Source organism: Macrosteles quadrilineatus, unplaced genomic scaffold (genome assembly GCF_028750875.1).
Source record: "Macrosteles quadrilineatus isolate MER2022 unplaced genomic scaffold, UCM_ALF_1.0 Scaffold_2__2_contigs__length_208266976, whole genome shotgun sequence".
Taxonomy (NCBI): domain Eukaryota; kingdom Metazoa; phylum Arthropoda; class Insecta; order Hemiptera; family Cicadellidae; genus Macrosteles; species Macrosteles quadrilineatus.
The window spans coordinates 168592079-168613259 of NW_026542595.1; the positions used below are offsets into that span (position 1 = coordinate 168592079).

General features: G+C 34.2%; 1 protein-coding gene across 2 annotated transcripts in view; it reads left to right on the top strand.

The window, feature by feature from the left end:
- Positions 1-21181, top strand: part of LOC128986603 (amyloid-beta-like protein) — a 264303-nt gene that overhangs the window by 169785 nt on the left and 73337 nt on the right. For both annotated transcript variants that reach the window (XM_054407049.1, XM_054407050.1), the window contains exon 2: positions 3329-3505. In XM_054407049.1, coding sequence (XP_054263024.1) covers positions 3329-3505 — 177 coding nt within the window. The remainder of the gene's footprint in view (positions 1-3328; positions 3506-21181) is intronic.

The following is a 21181-nucleotide window of genomic DNA, read 5'->3' on the forward strand; positions in this document are numbered from 1 at the left end:
TTCTTTCTAGTGAAAGTAAATAGTTATGACAAATTATTATTTTTTTCATATCCAAATAATAGTTAAGTTTAAGTGCTAGGCATTTTTGTAGTCCTTATGACAATAGGCTTCCTAGTCCAAGGCCAGTATATATTCTTTTTAAGGCTCTCTAGACATATAATAGCACAAGTTATCCTTTTAAGCAGCAGTAAACCTTAGTATGTACATATGTAGTCAAAGATCAGCTGGGTATGTTAGAAAGTGCACTTTTCGTTTAATAACACCATAAACCAGTGTTAAAAAAAACTCATTAAAAAGCAAGTAAAAATATTGTCATTCTGCACGGTTGATAATTTTTTAATGTACACTCTACACAAATGTGATTATTAGTGCAAAATTATTTGGACTTTAAAGTCATAAATAGTAATTTTCAAGATTACGGAATCATATACATCCCTGTCAATACTTGTTTGGTTTGATGTCGTAGTCTTTGAAAATAACTCCCTAAAATTAGGTGATCTAGCTTTCCAACAAATGTATTTTTTTAAATTATACTCCTCCATTTAAATCTATTTGAATTGATTGGCTGGCCGGCTGCTTTAGAACTGTATATTACGCTTTCAAAGGCCCTACTTCAACTGCGTTTGTTAAATTAAGATTTAAAATAGATTCAGATTCTTGAAAATAATCTTGCCTACGGTGGTGAATTGAATCTTGCCCCCCCCCCCTTAATCAACTAGTATTTTAACATTTGATTTTATAGAATTATTCAACGCTAAAAAAAGGTATTTTCCTCGTTCTCACTTCAAATTAGCGTATTGACCAAAAAGTTACTTATAAAAAGCCATCATAGTTCAGATAGGCCTACATGATACAATATTAAATTTAATATGTATATGATATCCGAGAAGATACAAGAAGCCAATATTAGCAATTCCTATAAACACGGAGTGTAGCGGCCAGAGCCAGTAAACAGGTGGAGCGATGGTGAGGAAGGCACATGAATATTCATCCCTCCGGAACAGCTGAAATGAATTATCGCTGCAGTTTTTCTGCGGCGAGCCCAACTATTGAGCAAGACAGTGAAAACCATTTAACTGAAGCATTTTCTTAATTAATTTCTTCGCATGAAAGCATTTTTCACCACAAAGCACTAAATGTCATGCAAGTTATCTTTTTCAGGATGATGGATTTTACTAAAATATTTATATTTTGAGAGTGTAGGCTATGTGTGCCTTCCTCCAGTATATTTAGTGTTAGTAAGCAAGTAATTTATTTGGGAATTTCGCCGTTGAGAACTACATATCGACAAATATTTAAGCAATAATGTGTTTTTTATTCGGATATACCAGTGTTTATTTTATAAGAACTAAATCAAATAGTGTTGTAGTACTGTTACAAAGTAAAAGGCACAAAATCAGTGTTGATGAGAAGTTTAACTTTTCATGCAAATCTTTCTTTTACATCTTTTTGAGATTCGAATATTTGTGTAGATGGAAAAAAAACTTTTAGCAGCTTTCTTTCTTAACTCTTGATTATATCCTTTTGCCCAACTTGTTTGATTACAATTGCGTTTATCTTAAATCAGGTATAATATGGTTTTGGAATCGTAAAATTTTTCTAAATTGGCATTGGTTTCTTCACTTAAATACCTCTAAAGAAAATGAATTAAAATGAATTCAATATTTCAAAGAGAACTGTTTTCCTTGTCACTTTAGAATCACAAATCGCTTGGCCAGACTGATACAGTCAGCCATAATCAGCTTCAAGTGCAGATAAACTACTACTGCAGAGTTAAAGATTATAAAACATTGTCTCAAAGTCAATTTAAACTTTCCTTCCTATGATAGCACCTTATGATATTTAATGTGATTGATTGGATACAGCTCTACCATTTCTGTTCTTTTTTATGGGTTCCATTGTTTTTTTCTACGCCAGTGTGACATTTTTAAGACATCGTTAGTTCAAACTATTTTAAGGGAAGAGGTCCATACTATATTAAAGTTTTGTGAATGTGCCGGGAATTGAACCTGCCCCTCTCACACCGAAGTCCGAGGCGCTAAAATCTATTAGATTTATCAATCTATTTAATTTATATTAATTTTTAGGGTTTCCACATTTTTAAAGAAGTGTTTTGGTGTAAGAGTAATTAGCAATGAGAGGATGTTCGGCCTCTACAAAGTATATTCCGTAGCCAAGTATTCCGCAGCAAGCCGAGCTGTTTATCTTCACTAATGACCTCAAACACGAGCATCATTCACAGCCCCTCCCACCACGAATATCTCACTTAATGCAAACTCGCCCGCTTTATTTGTTTTCGCTACCAATTATTTTTATTTTGGTTCCATTAAGAGGCGTCTTGGAATTTGTTTTTCGTGGTGATTCTATTAGGGTAATTACAAGTGAAAAATAACATGGAATTCTGCCTTTACGATGAGGATGAAATATATGAAATATATTTTAGAATTCTTTAAACAGAATGAAATTTAAAATGCTAATTGGAATTTGTTGGCAGTAAATCTTGTAGCCAAGTGTTAAAGAGAAGAAGTAATTTACGTACGACTTTTTATGGTTCTAAGGTTGTTACGTGTTCGATTCAATGTAATACCAACTTCAAAAAATTGTATTCATTTAATAAAACCAGAAATAGTACTACATTGGTAACGAATAAGATGAATTGTACGTGCATTTGTACAAAATCAGGGAATTTAACATAATCCCCAACAGCCGATAACCATGCTTGTTACGTCGACATCATTCATTCACCCTCATTCTTCACTCATCTTCACCTCATTGTACCCACCCTAGTGTGTCAGTGTTGTATAAATCACGCTGTATGAGACACAACAACCTACTTGACCAGAACCGATTATCATGATCAAGAGGCCGTCCCGCAAACGGCTGGCGGCTCTTCCAGATGAAGTGGAAACAAATTTGAAAATTTACCTGGTAATCAACAACCGGATTGCTGTTATCCGGCGTGATTGTTGGTTCACAAATCTGATAATCAGAGTGTTCAGCGACCTTCATAAGGCCACGCGTTCGAACTGCGATTTGGTGTCATTCAATATTCCCTTGACGAGGTCGTTACAGCCACTTCCTCAGAAGCAAGTGACTTACTAGGAAGTTACATATCGTGAACTACCAAGGTCATACGAAGTAAAAAGGTGGTATGAGAAATTGATGTGCCGATGCTATCGGTTCCCTTTTAACGTCGGTGTTTTTGTAAATAATCGGGATCAGGAGGCGATCGCGGTGTCGCCGTGATCGCAGAAGATCATATCGGTGTCGTCGAGAATATATGTTTCTTTCCATTAATTGTCACCTAAAGTGGACTGTTGTGTTACAGGCGGCTGATGTGCCAGCGGCTCATTTTGAGCCGCAGGTGGCGATGCTGTGTGACAGCAAGGGTGATCAGCCGTACCGCAGCCAGTACATGACAGAGGGTGGACATTGGGCTACAGACCTCGTACACAAAGTTACCTGTTACAAAGAGAAACTGGACATCCTTGAATACTGCAAAAAGGTAAGGCATGCATGTTAGTTGAACTTGGTTGTGTTAAATTGAAGCTGTTAGTTGGTCTGGTTGTTCCTTGGGTAAGGATGACTTTCCATTATCTCGTACCCGATGTCACCCTCTACCATCTCTTTTTCTGTCGTTCAATTCCGCTTAACTTTTTCTATCCAAATTCCTCTCAATCCCATATTCTCTTTCACTTTATGTCAATTTTTACAAGAAATATTCCTCACACTTTACTTTTAATATGTCTAGACCATCTTAGTATCGCATAAGTTGTCTGAAACTACGTACCTCCTGATGTAATATCCTTCTCAGTTTTGATAATTTCCTGGGTCAAGGAGACGGCTAGGCCTCTCCATCGTCACCTATTTTTCCTCAGTGCCCTTTTATCCACTATACCATATCTTAACTATTTTTACATCCCTTACCTTATTACGTCTATTCACCTCTCATCACGGTCTTCCTATCGGTATCTTTACGTCTTTTACGATCAACTCGTTTTTCCTAAAGACTAAATTTTCACACTATTCTTTTTGTACTAATCTTGTGTTTTTATCTCCCCCTTAAGCCTTCTGAAAATACCCTTGTTGTGATTTCTTCATTCGTAGACAAGAAATTATTCTTCGTTTACTATTTGACGATATGAATAATTATACTAGACTAGTAATTTTTGACTATTGAGAACCACTGGGAGTAGAAATAATCTCAAAAAAATATTTCACATCTTTTTATTTAAATTACGACAAAGTTCCATTGAACTGACATCTCAGCTGAGAAAGGTAAAGCTTGAATTTTAAGTGAAATGAAATTGAATACAGTCTCGGTAACTGCTGAGGGGCTAATGATCATCGAAGGAGAACTAACGGCATAATTAACCAGTGTTGGGGACAGAGTTTGATGAGGCTGAGTAGAGCTTGGGGCAGCCTTGATAGCTTTGGACTCCCACTTTACACCTATTAGACTAAATGTACTTCACCAGACAAACACTTAGCATTATTGGCTTTGGCCATTTCACTCATTAAAATGTTGACATATATTTGAACATGATTGATGTAATGTTCTATCCTGATCTTTGAAGAATGTCGTAGTCATTTAGTGAATAGTCAGGCGTGATAGTGTCTAGGTGTTGTATGTCCAAATGCAAAACAGAGGACTGCAATGTCCAATCAAATATATTGAAGTGTTCAAAATGCCCAACATTAATTATTTGACATTACTTAGTGTAGGGTACCGACTTACTTTAACGTACGTCAATGAAAGAAACATACATGTTTTCAAAGAGTTGTTTAGCCTCCGGATTACTGTACAGTATTATACTTGAAATGGTTTACAATACCTGCATTTAGTAATAATTCTTTGCTGTTTTGACAACTAGTTTCGGTTCTTATGAACCATCGTCACTTTTATACTTTACTTCAGCCTGGTCACGTTCGATTTTGTCAATGTCCCTTCATGTGTTTCGTGTTTTTTTGTAAACGTGTGTCCGTTCTATGTCATCGTGTGTCGTGTATGTTTTATTTATTGAACTGTGTTTGTTAACGACCTTCAAATGAAGTGATAGCCTGACACCTTGAGGCCTGTTGGTTCAAATGAACCGAAACTAGTTGCCAAAACAGCAAAGAAGGAATACTATGCAGATATTGTAAACCATTTTAAGTAAACGCACATGTAATTACAATTACGATTGTTCTGCAAGTTTCACAATGTAACTAAGGTTTATTTGCTTGTTGAAAAAGCTGCAAAACTTAGCATGTTTTCTTTTTACATGGTTAATAACATCTTGTTGCAGATGTGAGATTGGACCATTTACTTTAATAGAACACATTCACTCTGAGGTTACATTTTTAGACACAAAATATTTCTATGCCTTTATACCTTATGCAAAAGAGAATATAGTTCAACGTACGAAGCCTGAAGGTAAAACATCTCTCACTGTATCTTATTTAATCTTTTGACAATGGAATACAGCTAAATACTTATCATTTACTTCCATTTCATTGTCACTTACCAATTAGTTGCTGATAAAGTGAAGCGGTTGATACCTGACCAAAATGGATTTACTCAAGTATGTAAATTAGCCGAAAGTCAGCGTCACAGTTTGATGATTTAATCAACTTGTCACACAGTAATGGAATTTCAGAACAGTTCAGTTTATTGCCACTTTGGTAGCGCGTTTCTCATTGTTACTCTGCCATGCTCATTTTTGTACTCTCATAAACCCAGTAGTAAATTATCTGGCTTGACGATTTCCGTGAAGTCCTTAGTTAATAGTCTCATTGTTTCAGAACCAATTTGGTTTTTAATTTGTGTTCTGTTATAGCAATTCAGTGTTTTTAGAAATACGTGGTGGTATCATTTGCATTTAGCAGTGATAATCAAAGTTTTTTCTTTAAGCAGGACATTAAGTATTTTATCATCATCTACACATTATTAAAGCCTAATACGCATTTTTCTTTCACTTTCCACAAAATTGACTAAACAACTTATTGTGTTTAAAATACACAAAGTCATCATGTTTTGAATAAGTTTTGATAATTCATAGTATCGATAGTATCTTTTGCAATCAACGTTTTGCTAGATTGTGTTTGTTTGAATATTTACAGAAGTCAAAAGTATGCCCTAATAGGTGTGAACTACTTTTTTTACTAATTTTAACTGGATTCCAGTTTAACTGGCTTGAGAAGAATAAAAAAAACTCACTAATTCTTGAAATATGGCTGTAGAAAAGATTACAGGTTCAAGACTAGGACAGGGGTAGGCAATGACCTGCGTTCGTAATCTGATTGCAACAGATTTTGTATTAATTTTCCCGATTCTGCGCCACAGGGACAGAGCATTGACGGCCCTAGGGCTACCAGCCGCCTGTTGGTGTCGGAGTGAGTGCAGCAGTGTGAGTGTGCGTGTGCGTGTGTGTGTGTGTGTGTGCGTGTGTGCGCGCGCGTGTTGGGTGTGCTTGGGAAGTACAGTAGCAGGTTATCTTTTGAGGGTAGGGTAGGGGGGAGGTGGGGGCACCATTCGCTCAGTCCTCCAGCGCAACTTTCAACTTTTAACTTGTTCAAATTTCCTTTTTTTCATAATTTAAAAAAAATCTCTAATAATATAACGACTCTCTCCCACTCACAGGATTAAATTATCCTTTGTGGGGGATAATTTCGCTTGATTTTAAAAAGCTTTTATAGAAAATTAAATATAACCTAGAAAAATAAATAATATTGTAAATATTTTTGTACAGGGATCAAACCATATTATGTTATGTCTGTTTTTTGCGAAATAAATGATATTTTGATTTGATTTGATTTGATTAGAAAATGTAGTGAACGATGATTTCGTACCACCATTGATTACTAAGACTAGTTATCCGGATTGGTCATGTCCTCTTTACACTAGGTGCACAGCTTTCTGCTGTAGTGCTGTACATTGAAATAGTTCTCAGAAAGGCCGTGTGTAGTGAAGCGTTGGGCTGCATACTCAAACAGTCTGCGTAATCAGTGGCCCCCTAACTTTTGTGGAACTGCCTTTGCTCGCTTGAGTCTAATTACTTTCATAAATTACCACTGTTTTTATTTGTCCCAAGGTGGTTCAGGAAATAAATTGCCATTGCTAAACACTCTTTGTTCAAACCTGTACTTGTTATCAGAGCTGTTATTTTATCAGACCACATTGGTTTGACAATACAAATTACTTGTAGTAAATATCGTTATTAGTAGTCCTTTTGTCAGGTTCCTAGTATGAGATAAATGCATCCCCTTGTAATTTAACGTGTTAGTCTTAGTATTAAAATGAACACTTTCTTCATACAAGAAAAGCTACATAAATGATGTTTACTTGCTGGAAAATACATTAGCAACAAGCACATGGGAAATTCTAAAATATCAAATTTTCACTTTGCATAGCTACAACAAAGGTTTAATTTGTTTCAATTATATATTCCAAGTGTCAAGTGTATGTTTACACGTAAGCACTTAAATGTCAAATTTTAGTTTTATGTTGTGTTAGTTTCTTAATCCCACACGTATTGCAAAACTAATATGTTTTATAATAGAAGAAAAACAATCTCCATTTAAATAGAAAAAGATTTATGATTAAAAAATTCGAAAAGTAAACTATTCAAAAGGGCACTACAATCAAGAGATGATTGGTATTTGCAATATTGAAAATGTCTGGCTTTACTGAAACATCATTTATAAGGATGAATCTCCGGTTGTGATCAGATTACAGATTATCAAAATGTATTTTCATTTTAAAAAACCTGCTATTGCAGGGATTGTAATTTATTTATTGACCAACAGATAACAGAGATTTGGTAACAGATTTGTTTATGAAACTAATTTAATAGATACCAAGTTGGGGCTCCCTTAGTAGTCACTCTATTTTTAAATAATGTATCTAGAGCAAATGATTATCCGACTAGCTTTCATAAGCCTATTATTAAAACAAATGCTCTAATTCGTTTACTGACTTGGTTGAAATGAAATATTTACCTGAGTATTTTCATAATCTTTGAGTCGAATCTTTTTAAGTCATCTGAAATTATGACTGTTATTCGTTTTAAAATAACGCCTGTAATACTTAGCAATTGCTCGAATTCGAGCAACAGGTACACTTGTTTTTAATAAATATTAGATTCACATAATTATTAAGTTGAAATTTTGATGCGATATTGTTGAAAACTGGTAATTTATTCACATCCTATATTTTTATGAGTTCGTCGGAGGAGGTTTATTTTGTCATGCAAATAGTGAAATGCAAACCTGTCAGGTGGAGATTCAGCAGCCGCGGTGTGGATCCATTTGGTCGACAAACACTTCAGCCCATAGAATCTGATCGTGTGGGCCAATGTGGACAATTTTATACACATTGGAAATGAAAACGTTGCGAAATCGAAATGTTATTGTAATATGGGTAAAAGTTATTGAAAGTTGTGTGCGTCCTTGTAGCGCGTAAGCTATGTCAAGCTTGTTTACAGTTTTTAAACTATTTTAACAATGTTTGTGTCCAATATCTTTTAGAGCAAATGTAGTAGCCTGATAGATTAAAAATATAATCTAAAATATTTTAGTTTGCAATGTGTTGGTGTATTTCGAAGATTTCGTTTTCGAAACAACTAAAAGGTGTGAATATTTTTGATTATTTGATTTGATGGATCAAAACAGGAGATAATATTTTATACTAAAAGACTTGAGGACAATTTATAAAATGCAATTTATGTAGGGTTGTATTTTTTTGCATCATATCATTTTAACATTACCCCTACCTGCGAATATAATGATTTAAAATTTACATTAGATATTTTGAAACTCCTTAAAGGTAAACCTGGGCCTGCCATTGCAAAATTTTTGAAAAAGAAAATAATCAAGTACCGGTATGGATATTTTTTTTACATATTGTTTTAACCTAGCGTTTGTTTGACAAAGGCTCTTTTTTACAACATTTAATAGCGTTCAAATTTAAATAGGAGGCCCGTATATTTACACGTATAAAAATCGATGCATGAAGTAATTGAGGATAATTATGTTTATATCTTCCTTCATAGATGAACAAAGCAGTTTCAAGTATAAAAGCATCCATTCTAGGTTTAGCGTGCTAATGGATGCTGGAGAAACTGAAGTTGATAATAGCTTATTAGTAATCCGCACAAGCTGTTATAGTCTGGTGCAAAAAAGCTGGACTGAGTTTCATATTTTGTGTAACAGTTTACATTTTTATATTGTAAGTGCATCATTGCATAAAATGGCTTCTTTGAGCAGACATTGTTTTTTATGTTTTTTTACAACTTACGACAACAATTACGAAAAATATTGTTAGAAAAAACATTTATTGTGAGCTTAACTTTTTACCTAATTCTAGAATTAAAAAAATGAATCCACCATACAAAATTTATACTGTAATTTAAAAACAAACTTTTTACATACTTAGTTGTTCTTATATAGTTAGAACATTTTGGATAAATTTAAAAAATGAATGAATAAAATTAAAATAAAAAATAAATGGACTACTAATAATTTTTTTAACTTTTATATAACTAGTAATTTTATTTTTATCACTTAAATAGGCCTACTGCACATTATCTGGATATCATTTTAATTTGCGTGTATTTGTTTGCTTCATACAACTGGATTTCATTAAATTGATAGAAGCGTTTCAAAATCTTACGTTGAAATGAGCCAATAAGCTATACATTTCTTCAACTGAAATATGAAAATGTTGATTTTGTTCTTAAAATGTCAAAATAAAAATTCTAGCACTCTTCAAAACGCTAAACTTACTTTACATGTATAATTTGAAATGCTACAAGAGTATTTTTTCTAACACTTGTCTTGGTCGAGAGCAACTTGGCAGCATAAAACAGTTTTATAGCTGGAAACTAACCTAATGAGAGGGCTGGGTAGTCCTAAATTACCTAATCATTTTTATAGCCCAGCCCAGCTTCCAAAATTGTTCCAGCCACCGAGGGTCTAATACGCTTAAGTATAACCTAATTTTGAACTCTCTCAAAACCTTAATGCAAAAGTTGTTTTGTTTGATTTTTTATTTCGTTGAAATAAATTATTTTTAGACTCCTAGTATTAATTCAATATATATTTATATAAGTTTTACCCGTAATTTTTTATTTTGAGTCTCGTTTTGCGATTTTACTTCTTAGTGAATTGGTCTTATACTGTATATGTCATTCGCTATTTACTGAAGGTAAAACCTAGACCAAGAGCTCATTATTTTTCTTTTTTGAGAGAGACCTACTGCACTATTTGTTCTGATCTATGTGTGTATCCGTACAAATGATAACTCGAATAAAAATTTGATAAAATTTTGTATTTGCCTAAAGCTAAAATCTTCGTTTATTTGGACGTTTTCCAACCAGCAGGATCTGACACTATGGGTATGGTATATGAAAAAAATATTAGTACTGTATATTGAAGAGTTGTAGGCTCAATAGTTACGGTAAAAATTCCAAAAGCTGAAAATTTTTAATTCCCATGTATTTTTAGGGAGAGTTATTAAACGTTATAGTTTACTTGTTATGAATATAGTTTTTATCAATATATTTTTCATACATATAGGTTGAACATTTAATTTATGACACTGTAAAGGATTTAATCAGATTAATTATGCAAGAGGGGTGCTGATTTAGACTATTTCTCTTATCTAAGATTAAGATAGATCTCAATGTCACTTGAAGGAAAGCTACCCCTACTTTCAATAACTAATGTCAGTGATATAAACTATGACTGGGGTCAGTTCAGGTTTTATTTTCTACACATTCTTTTATCTTTTGGTAAAAAAAACTATCCCCAGCTAAACTATTTGTTTAGCTTTTTCGTTTATAAATCAAATAAAATATTCGATTACTGTCAAATATATATACTGTTTTGTTCTAAGTATTCTTATATTAATTTTTAATTTTAATGCACTCTAATAATATGCAACTGATTTCACCACAATCTCTATTTAAATACCATTTCAAATAGTTAAATGTTTTCCTCATAGAGTGCATCAGTATCTTCAAACCCCAATGGTTTCAAGACTAGCTCTCTGATTGGTCACTGATATGTATCACATGACCAACTCCTTCCTTCAGTAGAGTAGTGGCACACTCTTGGGCAAGTCCTGTTGCTATGAGGACTTAACATGCCTTTTCTCCTACATTTTCAAATACCATAAACCTCTTTACCAACATAAATATTTACCGCTGGCTTATAACTTATTATAAAGACAATTGAAGTGTTTTTTAACATCATATAGTGTGAAAAAGTGAACTTATCAACATTATAGCATTTCAGGATTAATCAAAGGGGGCCCCCAGTCTACGCATCAGTTTAATAACAAAAGGTTAGTGTATCCAATTCAAAATTACTATAATACAGTCCACATTGCTTTCTAATTAACATAAATTCCCCACATTTTTGGTACTTCGAGCCGGACGGATAAACTCAGTGCGTTGGAAATATTTAAAGAATTGTTAAGATTTAATTTCATTGTGAAATACATTTTTTATTTTATTACAAACACATTTTTATAATTTGTGAACATTTATTAAATAAGCCAGTGTTGTTTTATTGATTTTTTTTAAATCATAGGACATTGTACTATATATTTTCAAAATCAAACATATTTAAGTTTGATGATTTTTCATATTTCATTTCCAAACATGCACAAAAGTGAAAGTCTAGTTTCATGTCCAATTTAAATATTCATGATTATATCTCAGCCATTTCATGAGCCTTATCTCTAGCAGACATACCCCCCTTCCCCTCTCAGCATTCTGTGTGCATTCCAGAATATTCATTGTGTAGCCAGAAATAATTATCCTTCCTTTCCTTGTTCTGATTACTGTATCTACAAATGTTATTGATTCTCATCTATCACGAAAACAGCTGATTGCTTTGTACAGTAATATTGTTGATTGATCATTATTGTTTGATACTTCTGGAACTTCTGGAAAGAAAATTAAAATGTAAATAATTTAGTGCTTATTAACATTGACATACTAAAGAAAGGACTGCTACATCTTAATGTGATTTTATTTTGCAAATACTTTGCAAAATAAGTTATTGAAATTTCTAGTGAAGAAATAACTTTAATTTATAAATTCCAAGGTGGAGTTTATACAGACCTTTTGAGTTTTATTGTGTGTTTGACTATTCTATTCCAAAATGAGATTTTTATCTTTTGTCAAGCAAAGTCAACTTATTGAACAAAGACTTAGTAGTATTGACAAGCAAGTTACAACATTAAGTACTGTTCAAGCCCTTGAATCTTTAAATGATCAACAAATAAATAGAATAAAGTTACTTTCAACTGCAGCTTCTCAAAAACATGCAGAATTTGAAAAAATTGTTAATAAGTTGTTCTCTACAACTCCCCTACCTGAAGACATCGTAGATGAAGAGGTAACCGAACTTCAAGATAAAATATCTTACCTGTACATAAATATTAGTAGCTTATGTAGCACATTAATACCTACACCTGCAGTATCTGAGCAATTGAATCAGTCCACTGCTAGTTCAACAGCACAAGCTGTGGCTGTACCTCCGACAATAAAATTGCCTTCATTGGATTTAGGTAAACTCTCTGGTCAACCAGACCAGTGGATGTCGTTTCATAGCATATTTGAAAATGCAGTTCATACTAATGAGTCACTCAGTAACATAGAAAAATTTACATATTTGCTATCCTGTCTTTCAGATGAGCCATTGAGTTTGGTGAAATCTTTGCCTCTTAACGCTGCGAACTATGCTATAGCATGGCAATCTCTGATAGATAGATACCACAATACAAGGTTGCTAATCACTCTTCATACTAACAATATCTTAGATTTACCTCAACTTACTAGGCCTACTGTCAAACAATTGCGGAAATTTCTCTCAGTTTACAATGAAAACTACCAGGCCTTAAAAACTCTTGGTCATGATATTGCTAATGAAAGTTTGCTTTTGACAACGCATATTTTGCGTAAATTTGATTCTGCTCTCCGCACTAAGTTTGAACACTCACGTAATGACTCAAAAAAGGTCCCTACTATCAATGAATTAATTCTTTTCTTGGAAAATAAATGTACACAAGAGGAGGCTGCGGAGTTAGCTTCTGTTTCGAACAAAACATTTTCACCAAATGAAAATAAGAGCAACCACCCAATCAAATCTAATTTTGCAAATAAGGCTAAAACTAATAGGGCTAATGTTGTATTGTTGTCGTCTAACGACAAAGATCGAATGCTTAAATGTATTTATTGCTCCGCTACTACTCACATAGTATTCAAATGTCCTAAATTTGGGGGCATTAATACTAAAGACAGGTTTGACTTCATTAAGAGTAAAGACTTATGTGTAAACTGTTTTGGTATGCACAAACCTAAAATGTGTAAATCTAAACAGACTTGTCTTACTTGCTCAAAACGACATCATACTCTCCTGCATTTTGACCAGGCTCAAACAAGATTGAATGAAGCAAACACTGATCCCTGTACAAGTAATGTTAAGTCCCCTGATCATGTCAATCAATCGAATACTCTTATGGGTTTGGCTCGTACTCAGAATAATACTGTATTGCTTGCAACCGCTTTAGTGAAAGTTTCTACTCACAAAGGAAACGGTCTCGTTTTGCGTGCTGTTTTGGATAGCGCCTCACAAACCACACTTATTTCAGAAAGTTGTGCAAATATATTAAATGTAAAACGCTCTGCTGTTGGCGTCCCTGATATCAAAGGAATTTCTGTGGCTAACATAAAGCCTAAAGGTTTCACACATCTGAATATCTCTTCCCTCAGTGGGTCAAATTTGGCCTCTTCTCATCCTGTTCTTATTCTTGATCAGATTACAAGTAACCTGCCTCGAGTTCAACTCTCACCCTTCATCAAAGCTCAACTGAAAAAATACATGCTAGCCGATCCAACCTTTGACTTGCCAGGTCCCATTGATTTATTGATAGGAGCGGATCTATTCCCTCAAACTTTACTTGAGCCGCCTGTAAGTATGGGAGAAAATTTACCCTTCATTATGAGAACAATTTTTGGCTTTGTTGTGCTTGGTGCCGCACCTATTGCTCCCTCCAATCAACCGCTTCAATTTAGTGGAATATCCACTCTTCTCTCAACTAACGACTTAGATCTTCATGCTACTCTTCAACGATTCTGGTCAATTGAAGAACCGCCTCAAACTTTGAAAATTTCGCCAACTGATGCAGAGTGTGAAAAACATTTCCTAAACTCACACTCACGTGACAATACCGGTAGATATATCTGTCGTTTACCGTTTAAGGAATCCCCTCAGAAATTGGGTCTTTCAGCACCTGTAGCTAAACGTATGTTTAACTCACTTGAAAATAAATTTGCTGCTCAACCAGACTTCAAGATGAAATATGTTGAATTCATGCAAGATTATGAGACTTCTGGTCATATGGAAATTTGTGAATCAATTCCGCCCTCAGACGAACCTCACTTCTTCCTACCTCATCATGGTGTTTTTAAAGGAGACAAGCTAAGAGTGGTTTTTAACAGTTCGGTCCCAACTTCTACTGGAATCTCGCTTAACAGCTTACAACACCAAGGCCCAAAACTGCATAACGATCCCACTGATATAATTTTTCGCTTTCGACAACATAAATATGTCTTCACATGTGACATAAAACAAATGTTTAGGCAGATATTAATTCATGAAGATGATAGAAAATTTCAATTGATTTACTGGAGAAAAGAGCCCTCTCATCCGATCAAAGTGTATCAGTTAACCACGGTTACATACGGCATGAGTTCAAGTCCATATTTAGCCAATCGTGTTATCCAACAGCTAATGGCCGATGAAGGTGATAACCATCCGCTAGCAGCCAAAGCTCTGCAAGATCAAATCTATGTTGATGACGCTTTGTTAGGTTGTGACACTTTAAATGAAGCCCTTGACTTACAGCAAGATGTTATCGATTTACTACTCAAAGGAGGATTTCAGCTACGAAAATGGTCTTCTAATAATGAAAAACTTCTTGAAAATGTTCCGCTGGATCATCGTGAAACTCCCCTCATGCTTCGAAGCACTGATCAACCTTGTCACAGTGTCCTTGGCTTAAAATGGATACCACAAACAGACAAATTTTCTTATGCTATACCCAAACCCTTAGGAGTACATACAAAGAGAGCACTTCTTTCTTTTATTGCTCAGATTTATGACCCCATGGGGCTAATTTGTCCGCTGGTTTTTTGGGCAAAGGCATTAATGCAGCACATTTGGTGTTTAGGGTTAGAATGGGATACTCAGCTTCCTGAGACACTTTCTGAGAAATGGTCTCAATTTATCAGTGAGCTCTCAGAAATTGACAATCTAAAAATACCTCGCTACCTTCCCATGGTAAACGCCAGTAACATACAATTACACGGCTTTTCAGACGCTAGTGAATCAGGCTATGCTTCATGTGTCTTTTTAAGGCTAGAAGATTCTGATCACAATGTTTCAACTCATTTGTTGATTGCAAAATCAAAGGTAGCTCCGCTTAAACGCACTACAATACCTAGGCTTGAACTATGCTGCGCTCATTTACTTGCCAAGTTGCTTCACTATTGCATCAATAAGTTTGATAAACAATACCATATTACAGCTATCAATGCGTGGTCAGATTCTATGATTGCTCTGTCATGGATCCACACCCCATCTTACAAGCTAAAACTATTTGTAGCAAATAGAGTAGCTCAGATACAAGAGCTTACTCCTTCATGCATATGGACACACGTTTCCTCAGCAGAGAACCCTGCTGATTGCGCCTCTCGTGGCCTAACACCATCCGCTTTAATGAATCATGAGCTCTGGTGGTCAGGACCTAAGTGGCTTAAATGGGACTCAATTACATGGCCACAAACTAAACTTTCCCCAGATCCTGAAGAATCTCTTAATGAACTGAAATCAGAGACATTCAACCTCATAACATCAACCGATGACTCTAAACTACATTTTTTAAGTAAATATTCCTCATGGTCTAAACTTGTAAACGTTATGTAGTGGGGAGGCGAATGGCCAAAATTCCAAAGTTGGCTCACCCCGAAAGGTAACCGGTGAACACTATGCTAGATGATATTGTATAGTAGTAGAGATGATATTTTGACCGGTGTTCACTGTGTATGAGTGGGACTCTCTTTTCTGGACGCCATTTTGGAAAATGGCGGATGTCACTGTTTGATCTTTGTATAACTCGAGCAAAAATGAACCGATTTTGATGAAATTTGGTATACACGTTTAAACTTACATTTATTCGAACGGGTTCACGAACCAGCATGATCTGATCGTGGGAACGGGGGTTTATGGGGGTTTTATGGGGGGTTTTATGGGGTAAAAATGGGATTTCTTTATTTTTTGCCCCCAAAGCACAAAATTTTCCTATTTTTCTCTAAACCATTTTAAAGAACTTTAAAAAACAAATAATTTAGTATATTAATGTATTTTTGTACCGTACCCTTATTGGTTACGGGGAAAATTCAAAAAAGTGTTAATTTAAAATTCCCATGTTATTCTTATGGAGGATGTCGTCAACTCTTGTAGTTTGCTTGTTTATGGATATATTTTGATCATACTTGGTAAACTTATTTATTTATACTAAGATATTAATATTCTACTAACATTCACGCTTTATTATCCTCCCTGTAACAGCAAACCTAGGTACTAGTTAAACCTAATGTTATTTAAATTGAATTAATTTAAAAACAAATCAGGCAATTGGAAATCCATTTAGTCAGCAGGTTCGCTGCAACGAGGGTATTTTATTCTTGACATTTCTTCCTATACCTAGTGGTTCAGGAGATATAAGCAGTTAAACCTGGGGGTTTCTCCATGTTAATTAGATTGATCCGTTTTAACTGTCACCCTAATGTATCCCGTTGGGCCTTCGCACTTTTCTATATATACAATTTATCTTCTATTTTTTAAATAATGGACCTCAGTACAATGAGACATTAAATTTACTTTTATTTAATTATTATCAGTTATTACAATAATATTTCTTTAAAAATAAATTCTTTACTGTTTGTATTTAAATTTATTCTATCGTGCTTAGTTTTGTAAAAATTTCGGATTGAACAGAGCAGCAAATCCTCTTTTGAAGGGTTCGGCGGGTGCTAGCCACCCGCGGCTGTCGTAGCATCGCATTCGTACTGAAGTCCAGTCATAACTATCGACATATAAAACTAACTAATGTTATAGTTTTATACATCGACTAGTGGCTTGTAGGGGCAATAGCCCCTATATACAGTATATGTAATATATTCTAATAATTATTTTGTACAAATTATTTGTCTCATGGGTTACCGTACCCTACCTTGAATTATCGTTTAAAATTTTTGTATATTATAATAATGGATAACAGTTATCACATACCTGCATAATTCATTTTTATGTCTGCTCTGTTTAGGATAAAAATTCAAAAGGACTCTTCATGTGGTGGGTTTGTAACATAAATTTTCTAATCATAATACAGCAAAAGAACATTTTCAATAATCTTCACTATTAATTAAATATATATACATTTTTTTGAATATAGACAAATTCACTTAGAAAAACACAACACATAGAGATAATGTCATCTTCCAAATTGTAAAATACTAATTCTGTAACAAAATCTCTCTGAAAACAACATTTGTTGTGTAGTATCCATTTTGGTCCATTCCTTGGTCTTTATTTGGTTCTATTTCTATTTTAACGTCATCTGGCCGCTTTACCCGGCTAAAAGCAACATAAAGTTGACCATGGGTAAACACTGTTTTTTTTTTCAAATAAATTCCAACTTTTGGGAAGGTTTGGCCTTGCGCTTTATTTATATAGTAATGGTGAAAGATAATCGCAATGGGAATTGAATCCTTTGTAAATTTAAAGGGCATATTAGGATCTGTAGATATTAGTTTTATTTTTGGCATGAAAAATATGTTCCCTTTCCCTAATCCAGTAATTACTACTAACTTTACACTTTTTTCAGACATACCCAACACAACCAATCGTACTCCATTAACTAATCCAGACCCTATTTGTTATGAGCATCACTATTGAACCAACTTTTAAAACTAATTTGTGTAGTGGCATTCCAGATGGTGTAATTGAATTTATAAACTCAATTGGTATGTTCAACCTCTCTGTAGGGTCTTCTGAAACTACTTCATAATTACTGTAGTAGATTTTTAATACTTCTTCATTTAAATTATCACATTGTTCATTTAAAGGACATACAATTATTTGATTGGAGTAGTTTTGAATATTTTCTGGATTTATTGAGTTGCCATAAACAATTGCACAATCAGAGAGAACAAAGTTATCTGGAATGTCAATTGCCGGTGTTGCCCTGTTGCTCTCTAAGATTCCATTACCTAATATAAGCGTAGAAGCCAATCACAAAATGCTGTTTCATTTTCGTTTGCACGCATGTTTACTTTCAAATGCACTATAGTTACATACAATACATATATTACATACTACCTTTAACTATTAATACAACTTCTGTAGCCAGTAGTCAATGATATTACCATATGCTTTAAATAAATCTAAACCACATGTTTTAAAGTAAACAAATCGGACATGACCTGGATTCCCATGCTATTTAAATGTGATTGATTTTATCCTGTAATAACCTTTTGGTGCATAAGTAAGAAAAATGAGTATTTTTCCCCAAAACTTCATGCCCAGACCTTTAAAATGAGACCGCTCCCAGCTTTCTACGGCCTCCAGTTCGCTCACAATTTCATTGTAAAATTTTGGGCTTACGGAATTAGATATATAGATGGTCATAACTAAGCTTATACCCCTCTGATATGATATTCCTTCTACTTTCACGTAACTAGAAGAATTGTTACAGTCAACAGAACCGCATGTTGACATTTTTATGTCAGGTTAATTTACTACAATCCAATTCTATAGGTTTTACACTAACACAGTGCAGTCTCTACAACTCAAATTAAATGGTGTAGCCTAATACAGAAACTAATTTTATATTGGTTTTAATAATTTTCTTGTAGTTTATTATTAATGTATATGATTTATTCATGTTGTAATTTATATGCCAAGCCCTTAACAAACACATCTTCATTTAAGAAGGTTGTCGTGTGATACTTCAGAGTAATCTTTGGACTACTACAGGCATATGTAATGTTAGCATAGGTACGGTAGCTTCATGTACAAATTTACCGAAACAGAAAATTAACTAAAAGATTTCCAAATATACATTTTAGTACAATTTGACCCACACATTTATTTTTTGAAAAGTAAATTGGACCAACATTGTACAACGGGTTGTTTGTTGCCTATCCACCAGTATGGTGTAAAACGTTCTCAAAGGCAATATCCAATGAATCTTATCTATCGATTTCGGTACATTGCAGTCAAGAATGTACTGTAAATCAGGCTGAGGTAGACTTTTCAAGGCTATTACGTAGAATTGTCAAGATTAAGAACAATTTAGGGCTTGTATGTTGAGCCATTTTCTATAGAGAGAGTGAAAAGCATAAATAAGAGAAGCAAATGGTAAGTAAAGAAAAAAGAGATGGCAATTGCTTATAACGATGGGTTAAATTCATGAGGTTTATTGATCAATAACATTTACTCATGTTTTTATTTTGTAATATTTAATATTTTTTTATAAAAAATGTATTTGTAAGTAAGGTTATTTGTTTATATCAATGCTCACTCCGCTCAATTGGCAGACAAGAGGCCGCATACCAAGTATTTTAACGCATCGGGCGAATCTGAGATGTGCCTGATAATCTAGATTTGTTATTATATGTCAAATCAAAAGTGTAACAAAATAGCACAGGAAATACATTAGGATTAGGTTGACAGTTAAAACGGATCAATCCAATTAACATGGAGGAAACCCCAACTTTAACTGCTTATATCTCCTGAACCACTAGGTATAGGAAGAAATGTCAAGAATAAAATACCCCCGTCACAGCGAAACTGCAGACTAAGTGGATTTCCAATTTCCTGATTCGTTTTAAAATTAATTCAATTTAAATAACATTAGGTTTAACTAGTACCTAGGTTTGCTGTTACAGGGAGGATAATAAAGCGTGAATGTTAGTAGAATATTAATATCTTAGTATAAATAAATAAGTTTACCAAGTATGATCAAAATATATCCATAAACAAGCAAACTACAAGAGTTGACGACATCCTCCATAAGAATAACATGGGAATTTTAAATTAACACTTTTTTGAATTTTCCCCGTAACCAATAAGGGTACGGTACAAAAATACATTAATATACTAAATTATTTGTTTTTTAAAGTTCTTTAAAATGGTTTAGAGAAAAATAGGAAAATTTTGTGCTTTGGGGGCAAAAAATAAAGAAATCCCATTTTTACCCCATAAAACCCCCCATAAAACCCCCATAAACCCCCGTTCCCACGATCAGATCATGCTGGTTCGTGAACCCGTTCGAATAAATGTAAGTTTAAACGTGTATACCAAATTTCATCAAAATCGGTTCATTTTTGCTCGAGTTATACAAAGATCAAACAGTGACATCCGCCATTTTCCAAAATGGCGTCCAGAAAAGAGAGTCCCACTCATACACAGTGAACACCGGTCAAAATATCATCTCTACTACTATACAATATCATCTAGCATAGTGTTCACCGGTTACCTTTCGGGGTGAGCCAACTTTGTTATTTTACGTATTTTACTAAATTTGCCTCCCCACTAATGGCTTATGTTCTTCGTTTTATTAAATGTCTAAAGCTAAAGGCAAAAATAACCACTCATTTAACCAAACAGGAATTTGAAAGTGCAACAAATCGCATATGTTGGTGTGTGCAAAAGGAATGCTTTGCAAATGAGATCAAATCGCTTCAAGCTAAGAAAACATGTTCTACTCAAATACAACGGCTTGCACCCTTCTTAGATGAAGAAGGAATCATACGAGTTGGTGGAAGACTGAAAAATTCACCACTTAAGTACAGTGCAAAACATCCCATTTTGCTTCCCAAGAACCATTTTGTAGTCCACCTGCTGATTGATTTCTTTCATAAAATATATCTACATGCAGGACCGCAACTACTTCAAGCAATGTTAATGCAAAACTACTGGATATTGTCTCAGAGAAGTGTTATACGCTCCAGAATATTTAAATGTATTCGATGTTTCAAAGCTAAGCCTAAAATGACAGCACCTTTAATGGGCGACTTACCTGCTGGACGTGTTACGGCTACTCGTTGTTTCAATGTTTCCG